This window comes from Lathyrus oleraceus, chromosome 3 (genome assembly GCF_024323335.1).
Source record: "Lathyrus oleraceus cultivar Zhongwan6 chromosome 3, CAAS_Psat_ZW6_1.0, whole genome shotgun sequence".
NCBI lineage: Eukaryota > Viridiplantae > Streptophyta > Magnoliopsida > Fabales > Fabaceae > Lathyrus > Lathyrus oleraceus.
In genome coordinates, this window is record NC_066581.1 from 199,172,900 (window position 1) to 199,192,292 (window position 19,393).

Here is a 19,393-nt window from a genome sequence, read left to right on the forward strand (position 1 = left end):
AGTTTATGCACCAATTTCTCTCATACTTTGTAACTGTTAGAAGCTGTATTCTCCTTTTCTTTTCCTAACCTTTTCATTTTGTTTCACAACAAAGGCAAGACAACCAAATCCAGTTGTGTATAGAAAACTGCGTCGAGGATCAGCTGCAGCCAGAATTCCTGAGAAGCAAACAGAGGCAAGAACAGACCATGTTAATTTATTCCTCTATTTTGTGTTTTTCCTTTCTTTTGTGATATACATGTCTCTAGTGTTGACATTAACAGCTTTCTACTAAGGAGTTATTGAGAACTATTGCGTTCTTGACATACACTAATGCTACACAGGTATTTTATCATTGGATCCATTTTACTTAGGAAGATAATTTATGTGTAACTTTGAAAAATCAAATTTATTATTTATATATATATATATATATATATATATATATATATATATATATATATATATATATATATATATATATATATATATATATGACTTTTGACTGCAGCCTGACAAAACACATATCAACTATGAGAGTGGAGAGTGGATCACAAATAGTGAGGGCGAGTGTGATGAAAAGGGAAAACAAGAACCTGAGATGTCAATACAAAAATCTAGCAACCACGACAACAATTACTACATCAAAAAGCAGAAAAAGAAAAGCAGTCATATTGACGAGGTAAGTAGTCGTCTAAATTTGACTCTTTTGTAAACTTCTGTTTTTCATTAGATTACATTTTGGTCTTTATACAGACTCAGAAACTTTAGCTATTCTAGGAAACATAAAAATAAATAAATACTATTAATTTAGCTACTATCTCTTGACCTTTCAAATCTCTCCATTAACTTATTAATAAAACCCATTAACTATAACATTTAAAGTTTATTCAACAAAACTCCTCTGTAAACTTAAATGTTTCTTCTATTCATCATGCCTATCAATTTCTTGCCTCTGTCGAAGATTTCCTTTGATAGTGGTTTTGTGAAAATGTCTGCTGCTTGGTCCTTACTTGCTACATGCTTCAATTCGACATTTCCTTCCTTCACGTGTTCTCGAATGAAGTGGAAGCGAACGTCAATGTGTTTGCTCCTTTCATGGTTTACTGGATTCTTTGCTAACTTAATTGCTGACCTGTTGTCAACTTGTATTATTGTTGCATCTTTTTGTTCTAGCTCCATTTTACTCATCAATCTTCTGAGCCATATTGCATGACAAACGCACCGGGATGCTGCTACATATTCTGCTTCACATGTCGAAAGTGTTACTATTGACTGCTTTTTAGAAAGCCAAGTGAATGCAGTATTTCCCATGAAAAACACATATCCAGAAGTGCTTTTTCGATCGTCTATGTCTCCGCACCAATCACTATCAGAGTAACCAACCAACTTGTATTTGTCTGAATTCGAGTAAAATATTGTAGCACCTCAAATTTGCACCCATCATTGTACATACATTCTCATATTAGGTCATAGCATATCATGGTCCACTGCATAACATTGCATTGTCCTTTTGCCTCAAGTGCAAGCCAATCAAGAGAATTAGGTCAAACTGGTCAGGAGATCAGTCAGTCAAGCAAGCAAGTGCATTTCTCAAGGAGCCAAGGCCCTAGGGTTGGTCCAACATGTTCACATGACTTGGGGACCCATTTGAAGTGTTTTGGTCAAGGATTGGATGTTCAGAAGTCATCAGTCAATGCACAGTCAGTCAGAAACCCTAAAAGTCAACTGTTGGTCAACTGTCCATTTAATCAGTGATTTGATGAATGGAAATGGTTTGAGAGAGCTTATTCATGTCCATATAGGCCTCATATATCATGTCAAATACCATCATGGAAGAATTTGAAGCCAGATCAGAAATTTCCAAAAATGGAAACTGGACCTGTAACTGAAACTTACCAAAAATGGAAAGTCTTGATCCTCAAACTTACATCATGATACAAGCTTCAAATGAATTTTTGCCCAACATGAAAGTTGAAGATCTTGTTCTCCCATTTCCAAAAAGTCCAAGAACACTCAATTCCCATGTATGGTTGGCAAGTTATGATCGAATCATTTTCAGAAATTCTTGAACTTCAAAAGGCCATATCTCTCAAACCATTTGGCCAATTTGGGTGGGGTTTTTTCCTACAAGTCACATTTGATCCCCTCTTTCCAAAAATGTAACTTTCATGTACCAAAACCTTATGGATCAAAATGGCATTTTTTGACTTACTTGAATTAATTTCAAGTGAAGTGAAATTTTGACTTTTTAAAATAAACCTTTTCCATCATTTTGGCCATTGGGAATTGATCTGAAATTGTATTTTGGACATGTTCAAAGTCAAATTCGTGCAAGTACATACACCCATGCCAACTTGCTTGAAACTTGAAAAAAAAGTACATTTCTCAACAACTCTATCCCATATTTCCATGGATTGTGATTTGTACTCTTAAACAGAGTATTTGGACATCATTTTCTGTCATTGTGAACCCTAGTAGCAGCCACATTCTAACAGAAGAAAATCCATCTCTCTCATTTTTGCTCATTCTTCATTTTGTAAACTTTCTGTCAAAAAACCAAAAGAACTCGAGCTAGGGTTTGGATACTTCATCTCATACCATCATTTTAAACTCATTGCAAGTGGTATTCTTCAACTGTAAAGCTTCATCTTCGACTGTTTTCTCCATGAACTCAGCAATGGCAGTTCAAGTTCTAGACCATTTCAAGCTTTCCTAAGCCAAGCTTCCTTCACCATTCACCTTGTGGAAGTGTGTTGAGCAGCTGTTTCGAGCAAAGGAAGCCAAACAACATCTGAATCACCACTGTTCTGCAAATTAAGTGAGTTTTCGACTTTAACCTTTTCCAAAACCATGCCATGCTTTAGGTAGGCCTTGTTGTGCTGATTCCAATGAGCTTTACATCATGAAAATTGGTTGAGTATGGAGTGAGTAACTCGGTTTTAAAAGCTGGATGTTCATGAATGTTTTTGCTTGTTGCTTTGTGTTCAGTTTGTTTTAATGAATTTGGATTTGGGATTATGATTGTGCTTGGTTTGATTGTTCGAATGGTATGCACATTGCGAATTTCTGGAAAGTTCGTTCATCAATGATGATGAACAGTGGCTGAAGCTTGAAGAACCCTAAATATTTTCCCAGATTTCGTGTTTTAATCTTTAAAGTCGTGCCTTACATGTTTTCTGGTGTTTTTTGGCCATGTAACGAATCAGCGTGTGACACGCAGGCCATCTGGAACGCCGCGTTTCATTAAAAGGTCCAGGAAATTACAAGTTTGCCATTCCCGGACCCCATGTCTCATTGAATAATGTGTGTTTTCAATATTTATTTCAATTTGATACATCATCTTACAAAATTCATAACTCGTCCATTTTAAATCCAAATTTCATGGGATTTTTTGCATCATGTTCATCACAATCTCTAGTTTTTTATCATATTTTTTCCAGATTTTTTTGATGAGTGGATTTTAATTGGTATTAGGGTTTGTGACATGTGCTCATATTTTGTACACTTTGCCAAAACATTTGTGAAATGATGATACTTTATCCAATGGCTCCCAAATTTTTTGTGCTTAAACTAGACACACTCATGGTGATTTTGGTGTAGAGTTTGTGAATTTATCATTGTTGGTTTGTGAGTTATGTTTTTTTGAATTAGGGTGTGACAATTTGTGTCACACCATTGATGTGCAACTTCATGATTTTTGATACCATGCTTCTTGACCTCCAATTGGATTGATTTTTTGCATGAACCTACTTTTGTATGTCTAGTTTACATGTGAATTTTCCTGGATTTATTTGTGGCATTTCCTAATTGTTTGAGATTTTCTCCCTTGCTTGGTCATATGTTGACTTTTTGTGACACTTGTTCCTATTTCATTTGTGAAATTCTCATACTTTATTAGATGGACTTGAAATTTCATATGTGATTACTAGACATCTTAAGCTTTGCCATGGTTTTAGTCCCATTCATTTATCATACACCATTTCTGATTTATGATTTTTCTAAGTGGATGCATGTTTGGTTGACTTCTTTGAGCATGTTCAAAATTGCTTTGACTTTCTGATTTTCATTGACTGCCTTCCACTTGTCCAAATGAGATGAAATTTGACATGCTTACCATGCTATGTGTTAGGGTTGGTCATGATTTATTTGGTGATTTTTGGAAATGTTTAAGATTGCTTTTGAGTTAAGTCTTGCTGTTGACTTCTATGAGCTTCTGTTTGCAACACTTTGACCTAAATTGTTCATGAAATGATGATGATGATTGATATGAATGTGAACCCAATTGGCATTGATTCTTGATTGTTTGAACATGATTTTGGATGTTTGCCCTTTGCTGTTTTGACTTTTTTCATTCTCTTTTGACCCTAGGCTTGCCCTAGTGGTCCTGTTGCTCACCTTTGAGTTCATGTTTTCAGGTTGACCAACAAATGACCAATGAGACCACTTCTTTTTGATTGAGCTTGCTTAAATACCATGACTAACATGTTTTGTTTTGTAGGTGGCTTGGCTCTTAAGCCTTAAGCCTTGTGCCTTGCACATTCATTTGCTTCTGACTAACTGTTAATGTCTGTTTCCTTTTGCTTTGATTTGAGTTGCATACTAACATCTGCTTGACTATTTCAGGTGCTTTTAGTTGCTTAGTTACTTGTGAACTTTTGCTTTGCTTTGCTTATATAAGCAATTTGCATTGAGGTATATTTCTAATCTTCATGTAGTCTGGAAGACCTGGCCTGTTACTTGGCCAGACAACTGTCTGAAGTCCTCCTTAAGAGGCAATGTTTGTGACTGTTTACATTTGTCCTTGTATAGAGTCAAAGACCTCCTAAGTGAAGAGGCAATTGGCAGAACCCAAGGGATATGCAACCTATCCCCTGCTATTCTGTGTGTCATCTGCTTTGCTCACACCACTGTGTTGATGCATTGCAGATACGAACCCAAGATCTTGTACAATTGTACAGTTGAGTCAGTTTCAAATGTGTAGAAGGGTTCCCACTTTCTGAACCCACACATTCTTGTCTTAAGCTCTCCCAGACCAGGGATAAGAGCTGTGAAGTCTCATCTTCACTCACCTTTCATCTGCTTCACCTTGGCCCCTCAATGGCAAGGTTAAGAGCACATTCACCCAGTTCCAGAGGTTTGTTTGTTGAGGTTGATATGACCCCTCGACTAAAACCTAACCCTTGTTTGAGCCACTTGCTTGTGTATAGTGTGTGCTATCTGTGCTTGTATGTTTGTTTGACTTGCTTCCTGTGCAAGTTAGGGTTAGTTTAGACTTGCTTCCTGTGCAAGTTAGGTTTTGCTTGGCTTGCTTCCTGTGCAAGTTAAGTGTAGGTGTGGCTTGCTTCCTGTGCAAGTCATGACTAGGATAGGCTGGCTCCCTGTGCCAGTTAGCTAGAAACCTTAACTTAGGGTTGATTTTGCATGACAACATCTAGGCTCGAGTCGAAGTCTCCCTAGTGTTGTGTCTCCCTCTGTTATCTGGTTAGGCTAGTCCTTTATCCCTCTGTAGGGGAACTACGTCGCCCTGATCCTCATACCAGATGAGGTACGTAGGCAGGAGATGAGCAGATCTCTCCGGGCGCCCGTGTCTTTGTTTTGTCTGTTGTGTGCTTGGAAGCTGATGTAAGTCCATCGAGTGGCAGTTAGGTTCCAGTGTGCGTTGTGTTTGGTTCGGATGCTGATGTAAGTCCAGTGATTGGCATTCAGGCTCCATGTTTGCCTTCTTGTGTGTGTTTTGGTTCGGATGCTGATGTAAGTCCAGTGATTGGCATTCAGGCTCCACGTTTGCCTTCGCCAGTGTTTGTTTGTGTGCGTGTCAGCCGAGCTACGAATGCTCTGATTCTTCTCTCGTCCGAGAAGATACGTATGCATAGGATGCGATATCCTAGCGAGCATGTGTCGTTTCCCCAGTCCGAACTACTTCGACTCTGATGTCTATGCCTGATAGACTAAGTAGGCCCAGGATGCGACATCCTGCCGAGTCAGTTTCAGTCAGTCTCTTTGTCTCTTTCAGCCAGTGTGTGTGTGTTTGAGCATTGTTTAGCAACCATTTATCCTTCCTTTTGTGCGTGGATCTCGTAGAGTACTACGGATGCGTAGGGGTGCTAATACCTTCCCTTCGAATAACCGACTCCCGAACCCATTCTCTTTGGTCGCGAGACCATGTTCTTTTCCCAGGTTTACTCTGAGCGTTTCCTTTCCCTCTTTTTTGGGATAAATAACGCACGGTGGCGGCTCTGTTGTTCTTGTTTTCCCGCCGGTTTTTCGCGTGATGCGACAGCTGGCGACTCTGCTGGGGATACTAGAGAAGTTGACCTGTGCTGGTCCATCTTCCCTAAGCGAGTCCCTCCTAGCGCTCTCTAGGATAGGGTTTGGTTGCTTTTGCTTGTATTTATTGCATTCATTTATTTATTGTTTGCATTTATGTTTGTATTAATGTTTGCATTCATATTCATCTGTTCACTTGGCTGGCTGGTTGTCTGTTTCTCTCTGTTGGGGTGGGAGTTACATGAGGTAAAAGGCCCAATACCCAGGCTATGAGTGAAATCTAGGATACTTAGGAATAGAGTGATTCATGGGAAGCGAGTGGTATTGCGCCACTTAGCGGAACATTGATATCACGAGCAGTTCAGACCCTGGTGGGATATTATCGTTACATACTTCGGGTGTGTATATGATGATATTCTGCGAAAGGTTATTTATGCTGCGTTTCTCTCGACCTTACCCTGGCCTAGATGACACCCGTGAGTGGGGAGGGAATGATCATTATTACAGGTATAGTTGGTGACTTGTTGGTGACTTGCTGGTGACTTGTGATCCTGTTGGTGACTATTGGTTCAGAATTTGGGGTCTCAGATGACTTTGGGTTTCAGATGAATTTGTGGTTCCGAGTTCAAGCCGAAGCTTTGATCCTGTGTTCTGAGAGACACAGCCAACCAGTCGTGTCTGCATCATTTGCATCATAGCATATTTATTTTTCAAAAGAAACGCAATAAAAAAGATACAAAAAAAAAAAAAAAAAAAAAAAAAAAAAACTAATCCCTGCATGCATATCATTTCTCAGGTACATTCCAGAGCTTGTTCACTGATAGAGATGGCAACAGTCCCAGAGTTGAAGCGGAAGACTTGTTCCTACAGCTTTCACCGTGAACCTTTGACGTCTCTGATTGAGTTGAGCAACCTTATGACCAGTGGTAACCAGAAGGGGTTTGTTGACCAGTATGGAGATATTCTGACACTGTTGAAGATGGTAGTCGATCCGGTGCCGTTGCAGACTCTTCTACAGTTCTACGACCCAGAGCTTCATTGTTTCACCTTTCAAGATTATCAGTTGGCGCCTACTCTTGAGGAGTACTCCATTCTGCTGAGTGTCCCGGTCCGGTATCAGGTTCCTTTCTTGGATGTGCCCAAGGAGGTTGATTTCAGAGTTGTTGCCAGAGCTCTCCATTTGGGTATCAAGGAAGTCAGTGATAGTTGGAAGTCCAGTGGGGATGTTGTAGGATTGCCTTTGAAGTTTCTGTTGAGGGTAGCTAGAGAAGAAGCAGAGAAGGGAAGTTGGGAAGCCTTTCATGCTCAGTTGGCCGTCATGATCTATGGGATCGTCCTGTTTCCGAGTATGCCCAATTTTGTTGACTATGCTGCAGTCAGTATTTTCATTGGAGGAAATCCAGTTCCTACTCTATTAGCTGACACTTACTATGCTATTCACAGTAGGCATGGTAAGGGTGGGGCTATCAGGTGTTGTCTCCCGCTTTTGCTCAGATGGTTCTTGTCTCTTCTGCCAGTCAGTGGACCATTTATGGATGCTCAGAGCACGCATAAGTGGACTCAGAGGGTTATGTCTCTTACTCCTATGATATCAGATGGCAATCTTACCGGATGGATGTGCGTAACGTCATTATGAGCTGTGGAGGATTCCGTAATGTGCCACTCGTAGGGACTAGGGGTTGCATCAATTACAACCCGGTTCTTTCTCTTCGCCAGTTGGGGTTTGTGATGAAGGGAAGACCACTTGAGGCTGAGGTAGCTGAAAGTGTGTATTTTGAGAAGCAGAGTGACCCGGCTAGATTGGAGCAGATAGGAAGAGCTTGGAAGTATATTGGTGTGAAGGATGGATCTGTCTTAGGGAAGAAGTTTGCCGTTGCTATGCCCGATTACACTGATTGGGTCAAGGAGAGAGTAGAAACTTTGTTGTTACCCTACGATAGGATGGAGCCGTTGCAGGAGCAACCACCTTTGATCCTTGCTGAGAGTGTGCCTGCGGAGCACTACAAGCAAGCCTGATGGAGAATCGCCGTTTGAGAGGGAAGGAGCAAGATACCCAGATGGAGCTGTACAAAGCCAAAGCTGATAGTTTGAACTTGGCTCATCAACTCAGAGGAGTGCGAGAAGAAGATGCTAGCAGACTGAGAAGCAAGAAGAGATCCTACGAGGAGGTGGAGAGCATGTTAGATGCAGAACACCGGGAGTGCTTGAGGTTGCAGAGGGTTGAGGCCAGCTATCAGAAGAAGATCAGAGACTTGGAGAAGCAACTCAGAGATAAAGACATCCAGTTGAAGAAGGAAGTAGACTTGAGACAGGCATCAGAGAACCACCTTGGAGGAGAAGTGGTAGAGCTTAGACGACAACTGAAGGAGAAGATCACTCTTTTGCCAGAATGTTCAGAATGTGACCTGTTGATAGACCAGTGTCAGTACTTGAAGACTCTCATTCCGGGAGGCCGTTTGTCTTAGCTTGTATCTTTGATATGTATGTTGAGAATCACCTCCAGGCTTGTTGGATGGGATTCATTGTTGTACTCCGATTGTTTGGATTTTCTTTGTCGACTTTGTTGTATGATCCTGTTACTCATATAGATGAGGTTGTTGGTTTCACCTTGTACTCATCACTCTTGTGTATGTTGTTTCTGTGCTTCTATGTTGTTCTTGCTGCAGGTTGCCATCTTTTGAGGATGACTCAGGCTCTTTGAATGCCTGAGGAATGAACATATCATGTGCATCATACGCATCATTAGCACCATACTCATATCATTTTGCATAACAGGTGTTCTTGGTCGTGACTTCTCACTCTTGGTTCCTGTTCAGGCAGGATAGCTGATCAACGTCCGCACCGCTACTCAACAAGACTGAATCAACAGAGAGGTATGGATCAAGTTCAAGCAGAGTTGGCTGAGATGAAGGCTAACATGGCCCAGTTTATGAATATGATGCAAGGGGTTGCACAAGGTCAAGAAGAACTTCGAGCCATGGTTCAGAGACAAGAGGCTGCAATTCCACCGGTCAACCATGCTCCGCCAGAGGGAGGCCCGGTCAATGATAACAATGTTGCTGCTGCTGTACCCATCAACAACTATGCTGTAGGTGATGAGTTGGGGGGTATTCGAATCAACGGTCAACCTATTGCTCCAGATGCCGCTAATGCCAGAGCAGTCCGTGCCCCGGCCCGTAATCCTGCTCCGATTGTTGACAGACAAGAGGATATGTTTTCTCTGCTCAGTGAAGACGAAGACGTTCTGGGAAGGGTTAATGAGAGGGATCGTAAAGTTGATGCCCTTGCTGAGAAAATTAGAGCTATGGAATGTCAGAATTCTCTCGGTTTTGATGTTACCAATATGGGGTTGGTGGAAGGTTTGAGAATCCCTTACAAGTTCAAAGCACCGTCCTTCGATAAATACAACGGTACTTCTTGCCCTCGCACCCATGTGCAGGCTTATTATCGAAAAATCTCTGCGTATACCGATGATGAAAAGATGTGGATGTATTTTTCCAAGATAGTCTATCTGGGGCTTCTTTGGACTGGTACATGGAATTGAAGAGAGATTCTATCCGCTGTTGGAGGGATCTGGGTGAGGCCTTCTTGAGGCAATATAAACATAACATGGACATGGCACCGAGCCGGACTCAGCTGCAGAGTCTTTGTCAGAAATCCAATGAGAGCTTCAAGGAGTATGCCCAGAGGTGGCGTGAACTGGCTGCTAGAGTTCAACCCCCTATGCTGGAGAGGGAGTTGACAGATATGTTTATCGGTACTCTTCAAGGTGTGTTTATGGACCGGATGGGGAGCTGCCCATTCGGTAGTTTTTCTGATGTTGTCATTTGTGGAGAGAGGACTGAGAGCTTGATTAAAACTGGGAAGATCCAAGATGCTGGTTCCTCTTCTTCTAAGAAGCCGTTTGCTGGGGCACCTCGTCGAAGAGAGGGTGAAACTAATGCTGTTCAACACCGCAGAGATCAGAACAGAAGTGAATACCGTCAAGCTGCTGCAGTAACCATTCCGGCACCTCAACCTCGTCAACAACAACAACAAAGAGTTCAACAACCGCAACAACAACAACAACAGCAACGTCCGTATCAGCCCAGACAAAGGATGCCTGATCGACGTTTTGATTCGCTACCCATGTCGTACGCCGAACTGCTGCCCGAACTACTCAGGTTGGGGATGGTTGAGTTGCGTACAATGGCTCCGCCTACAGTATTGCCTCCTGGGTACGACGCCAACGTCCGTTGTGACTTTCACTCTGGGGCACCAGGGCATCATACTGAGAAGTGTCGGGCTCTCCAGCACAAGGTCCAAGATTTGATCGATGCCAAGGCAATCAACTTCGCTCCAGTGCCTAACGTCGTAAACAACCCTATGCCTCAGCATGGTGGGCATAGAGTGAACAATATTGAGGGGAAAGAAGCTGAAGATCTGGTTGTTAATGTTGATGATGTTCAGACTTCTCTGCTAGTTGTGAAGGGCCGTCTGCTGAATGGGGGTGTCTACTCGGGCTGTGATGAGGATTGTTTGGGCTGTGCAGAATCTGAGAATGGTTGCGACCAGTTAAGGGCCGGTATCCAGGGTATGATGGATGAGGGTTGTTTGCAATTCAGTAGGGCTGTAAAAGATCGTGGAACAGTGTCAACTATCACCATTTACTTTAAACCGTCTGAAGAACGTGGACAAAGGGTCGTTAGTGCACCTGCAACAAATGGTACCCCAGTTACCATTTCCGTGCCTGTAACCATCAGTGCTCCAACTACTATCGCCGCGTCTGGAAGAAGGGCTGTTGAGAATAGTAGAGCCGTGCCGTGGAAGTATGATAATGCTCACCGCAGTTACAGAAGGGCTGAAAGTCAGACGAGACCAGTGAATCAAACTCCAGTGACAATTGGTTTACCGAATAGAGTTCCTGCAACTGTTGGTCCGGCTGTGGATAATGTAGGGGGTCCAGGAGGTTTTACCAGAAGCGGTCGTCTGTTCGCACCGCAGCCTTTGAGGGACAATAATGCTGAGGCTCTCGCCAAAGCAAAGGGTAAGCAAGCTGTGGTTGAGGAAGAGCCTGTCCAGAAGGAAGCGCCCGAGGGGTCATTTGAGAAGGACGTGGAGGAGTTTATGAAGATAATCAAGAAGAGTGACTACAAGATTGTAGATCAGTTGAATCAAACTCCGTCCAAGATTTCTATACTTTCACTGTTGTTGTGCTCTGAGGCACACCGTAATGCCTTGCTGAAGATGTTGAATCTGGCTTACGTGCCTCAGGAGATTTCTGTCAATCAACTGGAGGGTGTGATGGCCAATGTGAGCACCAGGCATGGTGTAGGATTCACCAACCTGGACTTACCGCCTGAAGGGCGAAACCATAACAAAGCCTTGCACATCACCATGGAGTGCAAGGGGGCAGTGTTGTCTCACGTATTGGTAGACACCGGGTCGTCGCTGAATGTGTTGCCTAAGCAGATTCTGAAGAAGATTGATGTGGAAGGGTTTGTGCTTACTCCCAGTGACCTGATCGTTCGTGCTTTCGACGGATCCAAACGTTCTGTGTGTGGGGAAGTTACCTTGCCTGTGAAGATAGGTCCTGAGGTATTCGATATCATCTTCTATGTTATGGACATCCAGCCCGCCTATAGTTGTTTATTGGGGCGTCCATGGATTCATGCAGCAGGGGCAGTCTCGTCGACTCTCCATCAAAAGCTCAAGTATGTCTGGAACGGTCAGATTGTGACTGTGTGCGGTGAAGAAGAGATTCTGGTGAGTCATCTATCCTCGTTCAAGTATGTTGAGGTGGATGGCGAGATCCACGAAACCTTATGCCAGGCGTTTGAGACTGTGGCTCTTGAGAAAGTGGCGTACGCTGAGCAGAGGAAGCCAGGTGCTTCAATTACTTCTTACAAGCAGGCTAAGGAGGTTGTTGATTCTGGCAAAGCTGAAGGCTGGGGCAAGATGGTGGATTTGCCTGTCAAAGAAGACAAATTTGGCGTTGGTTATGAGCCTCTCCAAGCAGAGCAGAATGGTCAAGCGGGTCCGAGTACTTTTACCAGCGCTGGGCTGATGAATCATGGCGACGTCTCTGCAACCGGTAGTGAAGACTGTGACAGTGATTGTGATCTGGACAACTGGGTTCGCCCGTGTGCACCAGGGGGGTCTATCAACAACTGGACGGCTGAAGAAGTGGTTCAAGTTACTCTTCTGACAGAGTAATTTTCTGTTGTTTTGTCATTTTGCATGAAAATCCTACGTTCTGCCCAAGGCGTAGTGATTCATTGTAGGGCCTCATCATGTTTTAATGATTATCATTAATGAAGGACATTTTTTGAAATCAAACTTTGTGATCCCTGTCTTTCTATTTTTTGTTTTCATCCTTTTTCAAAAACAATAAAAATGGCAATGTTTTTGTTTTTTGTGACTTTATTGAACTCTTTTTTCTAAAACAAAGCATTAAACATGCAGAAGCGATCTTATGGCATTCACTATGAACAGTTCTGTTATGGCTCAGTATGATTTCGACAATCCCATCTACCAAGCTGAAGAGGAGAGTGAGGAAGACTGTGAACTCCCTGCAGAATTGGTCAGATTGCTGAAGCAGGAGGAAAGGGTCATCCAACCTCATCAGGAGGAGTTGGAGGTTGTTAATTTGGGTACTGAGGACGCCAAAAGAGAAATCAAGATTGGGGCTGCTTTAGAGGACTCTGTCAAGAGGAGGCTGATTGAGATGCTGAGAGAATATGTGGAGATATTCGCCTGGTCATATCAAGATATGCCTGGGTTAGATACAGACATTGTGGTGCATCGATTACCTCTTAGAGAAGGATGTCCTTCGGTCAAGCAGAAGCTTCGTAGAACGAGTCCTGATATGGCAACTAAGATCAAGGAAGAGGTTCAGAAGCAGTGGGATGCAGGTTTTTTGGCTGTTACAAGTTATCCCCCATGGGTGGCCAACATCGTTCCTGTGCCGAAGAAGGATGGCAAAGTCAGAATGTGTGTCGATTACCGGGATTTGAATAGAGCGAGTCCGAAAGATGATTTCCCATTACCTCACATTGATGTATTGGTTGATAATACGGCTCAATCCTCGGTATTCTCTTTCATGGATGGTTTCTCTGGATATAATCAGATCAAGATGGCGCCAGAGGACATGGAAAAGACGACATTCATTACACCTTGGGGCACGTTCTGCTATAAGGTGATGCCATTTGGGCTAAAGAATGCTGGTGCTACCTATCAGAGGGCAATGACGACTCTCTTTCATGACATGATGCACAAAGAAATTGAAGTGTACGTAGATGATATGATTGCGAAGTCGCAGACAGAAGAGGAGCACCTGGTTAATTTGCAGAAGCTGTTTGACCGGTTGAGAAAGTTCAAGCTGAGGTTGAATCCGAACAAGTGTACGTTTGGGGTGAGATCAGGGAAGCTTTTAGGCTTCATTGTCAGTGAGAAAGGGATTGAGGTTGATCCAGCGAAAGTCAAAGCTATTCAAGAGATGCCTGAACCAAAAACGGAGAAGCAAGTCCGTGGGTTTTTAGGGAGGTTGAACTACATTGCAAGGTTCATATCTCATCTAACAGCCACATGTGAACCAATTTTCAAACTGCTCAGAAAGAATCAGGCGATCAAGTGGAATGATGATTGTCAGAAAGCTTTTGACAAGATTAAAGAGTATTTACAGAAACCTCCAATCCTTATACCTCCAGTTCCAGGGAGACCTCTGATAATGTACCTGTCAGTGACTGAGAACTCGATGGGGTGTGTATTGGGACAACATGACGAGTCTGGTCGAAAAGAGCATGCCATATACTACCTTAGCAAAAAGTTTACCGACTGTGAAACAAGATATTCACTGCTCGAGAAAACTTGCTGTGCTTTGGCCTGGGCTGCTCGCCGACTGAGGCAGTATATGTTGAACCATACTACCTTATTGATTTCTAAGATGGATCCAGTGAAGTACATCTTTGAGAAACCGGCTCTCACCGGACGCGTTGCTCGTTGGCAGATGATTCTAACAGAATATGATATTCAGTACACGTCACAAAAGGCCATCAAAGGTAGTATTCTGTCAGACTACCTCGCCGAGCAACCGATTGAAGATTATCAGCCTATGATGTTTGAATTCCCTGATGAAGACATCATGTATCTTAAGATGAAAGATTGCGAAGAGCCTCTTGTCGAGGAAGGACCGGATCCGGATGACAAATGGACACTGATGTTTGATGGGGCTGTGAATATGAACGGTAACGGTGTTGGGGCAGTATTGATCAATCCTAAAGGTGCTCATATACCTTTTTCTGCCAGATTGACGTTTGACGTCACCAACAACGAAGCTGAGTATGAGGCTTGTATCATGGGGATAGAAGAAGCCATTGATCTGAGGATCAAAACTCTTGACATATTTGGAGATTCCGCTCTAGTGGTCAATCAAGTCAATGGAGATTGGAATACGAATCAGCCGCATTTGATTCCGTATAGAGATTACACCAGAAGAATACTGACGTTCTTCAAGAAGGTGAAGTTGTATCATGTCCCCCGGGATGAGAATCAGATGGCTGATGCTTTGGCAACTTTGTCGTCTATGATCAAAGTTCATTGGTGGAATCATGTGCCACATGTTGCGGTGAATCGACTCGAGAGGCCTGCGTATGTGTTTGCAGCCGAGTCTGTTGTGATTGATGAGAAGCCGTGGTATTATGACATCAAGAACTTCCTCAAGACTCAGGAGTATCCTGAAGGTGCGTCGAAGAATGACAAGAAAACCCTGAGAAGGCTAGCTGGAAGCTTCTATTTGAATCAGGATGATGTGCTGTATAAGAGAAACTTTGACATGGTCTTGCTCAGATGCGTGGACAGACCCGAGGCAGACATGTTAATGCAGGAAGTTCATGAAGGTTCCTTCGGTACTCATGCCGGCGGACATGCAATGGCTAAGAAATTGTTGAGAGCGGGTTATTACTGGATGACTATGGAATCCGATTGTTTCAAGTATGCTCGGAAGTGCCATAAGTGTCAAATTTATGCTGATAAGGTGCATGTACCACCAAGCCCTCTGAATGTCATGAATTCGCCTTGGCCGTTTGCCATGTGGGGCATTGATATGATTGGGAAGATTGAGCCTACTGCTTCGAATGGACATCGCTTCATCTTGGTTGCGATTGACTATTTCACCAAATGGGTGGAAGCAGCTTCCTATGCTAACGTTACCAAACAAGTGGTTACCCGGTTCATCAAGAAAGAAATCATCTGTCGTTATGGAGTTCCGGAGAGAATCATCACTGACAATGGTTCGAATCTCAATAACAAGATGATGAAAGAGCTTTGTAAAGATTTCAAGATTGAACATCACAATTCTTCTCCTTACAGACCGAAGATGAATGGTGCTGTAGAAGCGGCAAACAAGAATATCAAGAAGATTGTGCAGAAGATGGTCGTTACGTACAAGGATTGGCATGAGATGCTGCCTTTCGCTTTGCATGGGTACCGTACCTCAGTACGTACGTCGACCGGGGCAACCCCTTACTCCCTTGTGTATGGTATGGAAGCTGTCTTACCTGTTGAAGTGGAGATTCCTTCTCTGAGAGTTTTATTGGATGTCAGGCTGGACGAAGCCGAGTGGATTCGAACAAGGTTTAACGAGTTGAGCCTTATCGAAGAGAGACGGCTAGCAGCTGTATGTCATGGACAATTGTATCAGCGAAGGATGAAGCGAGCCTTTGATCAGAAAGTGCGTCCTCGAAGCTATCAGATAGGTGATCTAGTTTTGAAGAGGATCCTCCCTCCCGGTACAGATAACAGGGGCAAGTGGACTCCTAATTATGAAGGTCCGTATGTTGTGAAGAAGGTCTTCTCCGGTGGAGCCTTGATGCTTACAACTATGGATGGTGAAGATTTTCCGTCTCCTGTTAACTCAGATGTAGTCAAAAAATACTTCGCATGAATTGACCCGCTGGACAAAAAGAAAAAAAGAGTCCAGGCAAAAAATGGGCATCCCGGCGAACCAAAAACAGAAAGAAAAGGTTCGGGAAAAAATTAGGGATAAAAATGAAAAGAATTTGTACACCCGGTAAGTCGAAAACCCGCAAGGGCGACTTAGGCAAAAATGGGTATCCCGGTGGATTGAAAACCCGAAAGGGCGATCCAGGCAAAAGAGGGATTAAAGCGAAGACTACAGTCTGAGTTATCTGTACTTCATCGAGCTTTGTCGTCTGCCATCTCGAAAGATGTGATCCGTCCAGTCATTCTTCTCAGAAAGCAAGGAGTTGGGAGGAAAACTGATGATCTGTGAGTTATAACAGAATTGGGAAATAGTGGATGCCGTGTTCACATTGCCATTAGGATAGATTTTTCCTTTTGTGCGCAATTACCTCTTTCTAGGAATTGCCTCCCCATGTATTTGCCTTTTCAGGCACATTTTCAATCAATAAAAGTCGTTATTCAGATAAATGGCTCTTTTGTTTTTATTTTTACTGTTTTTTTTGCAAAAAATGTCCGAATTTTTGATAAGCATTGCATATAAGAACATGAAGGCTACACAATAGCTTGCAGGATGATGAAACATTTGAAAATCATTTTGAATGTTGAGGACACTTGAGCGTATCTTGTCCATGTATCCCCTGGGGGCATTTTGTTGTGCTATTTTTCAGGATTGGCATCTGTGAGGACGTTCCCTTAGCAGATATTTTCCCCAAGCAAGTTTGGAAGCTATCAGAGCTATGTTCCCCTGCGGAGACGTCTTTGGATAGTGCCTTCTATTCCCCAACAGATCTAAGGATTGCCTATCCCCAGCAGGCCTGTATTTGCCGATTCCCCCCGAGTGAGGCAGGTCCATTGAAATTTATCTCCAACATTTATCCTATCTATGGACTGAAGGATATCCCCAGCGGAGTTTACCTTTCCCCAGCAGCAGTGCTATTCTCCAACATGAGTGAGAAGTCGTTGCTCTCCCTGCAGAGTCTCCCCGCAGAGTTGGAGTACCCGATCAGTTTTGGCTCCCCAGCCGGAGTTTTTCATCATTTTTGCATTTTTGCATTTTAGTGATCATTGCATCCTCAAACTGCGTAGCATTCCCATTCAATATGGAGCATTACGCCATAGAAAAATTCAAACATATGCATTCATGTGTTAACCTCACCAGACCGTATCCCCGGCAGAGGCGGATCACTTCATTCAACATCAGCACAGCAAGTCTGCTACAGTTGCTCTTGACAGCATTCAGGATCGATATCTCCACAGAGGTTTATTACCTCACCCGTTGGTGACAGAAAGCTTGTTTCTCCCCTGTGAGACCCCCAGCAAGTGGTCAACCTTGCCTTGACATATCTAAGAAGTCGTTCTTGTGATACCGGTAAGTGTCATACTAGCACTCGCGTGTGTTTGGTGTCGGTAAACACCATTGTTTCGGTGTCTGTAAACATCGGGTATTCTCCCCAGTCATCAGTAAATGTCTGGTCATCATTGTTTCGGTGTCTGTAAACATCGGGTATTCTCCCCAGTCATCAGTAAATGTCTGGTCATCATTTTTGGTGTCGGTAAACACCATTGTTTCGGTGTCTGTAAACATCGGGTATTCTCCCCAGTCATCAGTAAATGTCTGGTCATTATTGTTGGTGTCAGTAAACACCATTGTTTCGGTGTCTGTAAACATCGGTTTTTCTCCCCAGTCATCGGTAAATGTCTGGTCATTTTTGATGTCGGTAAACATCATCTTTCGATGTCGGTAAACATCGAGTCTTTTCTGCAGTCATCGGTAAATGTCTGATAAATCCCCAGCCAGAGATCCCCAGTAGAGTCATCGGTAAATGTCCTATCTGGTTTCCAGTTGCAAATATTCGTTTTTTCCCTTAGTAAAGTGTTCCCCGGTCATCGGGAAATGTCTGGTCGTTTGTTTTGATGTCGGTAAACATCATCTTTCGATGTCGGTAAACGTCGAGTCTCATCCCAGTCATCGGTAAATGTCTGGTCATGCTTTGTTTCCTTGTTGATAAAATCAAGATCCCCAGAAGTCGTCGGCAAACGTCTTGTCTGATTACACCACAAAGATTTTGTTCCTCCCCAAGTGGAGACGCCATCGATAAATGGCCCTGTATGCTTCGATATCGGTAAATATTGAATGCCCAGCTTTATCTGCCATCGGTAAATGGCCCCGTTTTCTTCGATATCGGTAAATATCAGATCCCCAGTTGCAGTAACCATCGGTAAATGGTCGAGTTGAAGTTGATATCGGTAAATGTCAAGTTTCTGTGAAGCCACCATCGGTAAATGGTTTTGCTTCCTTTTACATCAGAGTTGTTTCCCAGCAGCCACCGGTAAATGGTCTTGCTGAAGTTGATATCGGTAAATATCAAGTTACCAGTTTCTAACCATCGGTAAATGGTTTCGCTTTTCTGAAGTTGTCAATTGTAGGCGTCATCAGTAAATGACGTGGTTCTTCTTGTATCATATCCAGCAGAGTGCAAATTTCTACGGTTCTTGGTATTCAATCCCTGTTTACCCTGAAAGTCTGACAGTCGTTGCTCTCATCCATTCGGGTTCCCAGCTGATTGAATAGGGGCAGCTGTAGCACCTCAAATTTGCACCCATCATTGTACATACATTCTCATATTAGGTCATAGCATATCATGGTCCACTACATAGCATTGCATTGTCCTTTTGCCTCAAGTGCAAGCCAATCAAGAGAATTAGGTCAAACTGGTCAGGAGATCAGTCAGTCAAGCAAGCAAGTGCATTTCTCAAGGAGCCAAGGCCCTAGGGTTGGTCCAACATGTTCACATGACTTGGGGACCCACTTGAAGTGTTTTGGTCAAGGATTGGATGTTCAGAAGTCATCAGTCAATGCACAGTCAGTCAGAAACCCTAAAAGTCAACTGTTGGTCAACTGTCCATTTAATCATTGATTTGATGAATGGAAATGGTTTGAGAGAGCTTATTCATGTCCATATAGGCCTCATATATCATGTCAAATACCATCATGGAAGAATTTGAAGCCAGATCAGAAATTTCCAAAAATGGAAACTGGACCTGTAACTGAAACTTACCAAAAATGGAAAGTCTTGATCCTCAAACTTACATCATGATACAAGCTTCAAATGAATTTTTGCCCAACATGAAAGTTGAAGATATTGTTCTCCCATTTCCAAAAAGTCCAAGAACACTCAATTCC

At 43.0% G+C, this 19,393-nt stretch overlaps 1 protein-coding gene across 4 annotated transcripts in view; it reads left to right on the forward strand.

Moving 5' to 3' along the window:
• The window catches only part of LOC127126262 (uncharacterized), a 30,458-nt gene that overhangs the window by 164 nt on the left and 10,901 nt on the right, over positions 1 to 19,393 (forward strand). Inside the window, exons 2-6 of one of the 4 annotated variants that reach the window (XR_007804938.1) lie at positions 95 to 175; positions 264 to 323; positions 491 to 661; positions 4,606 to 4,674; positions 9,066 to 9,729. Coding sequence is in view for 2 of the 4 variants with exons in the window: in XM_051055154.1 (XP_050911111.1) it covers positions 95 to 175; positions 264 to 323; positions 491 to 661; positions 4,606 to 4,623 (330 nt within the window). In the remaining 2 variants the exon portion in view is untranslated. Of the gene's footprint in view, positions 1 to 94; positions 176 to 263; positions 324 to 490; positions 662 to 4,605; positions 5,882 to 7,045; positions 8,624 to 9,065; positions 9,730 to 19,393 lie in introns of those variants that run through there. The other 3 variants (XR_007804937.1, XM_051055154.1, XM_051055153.1) reach the window with 3 other exon arrangements.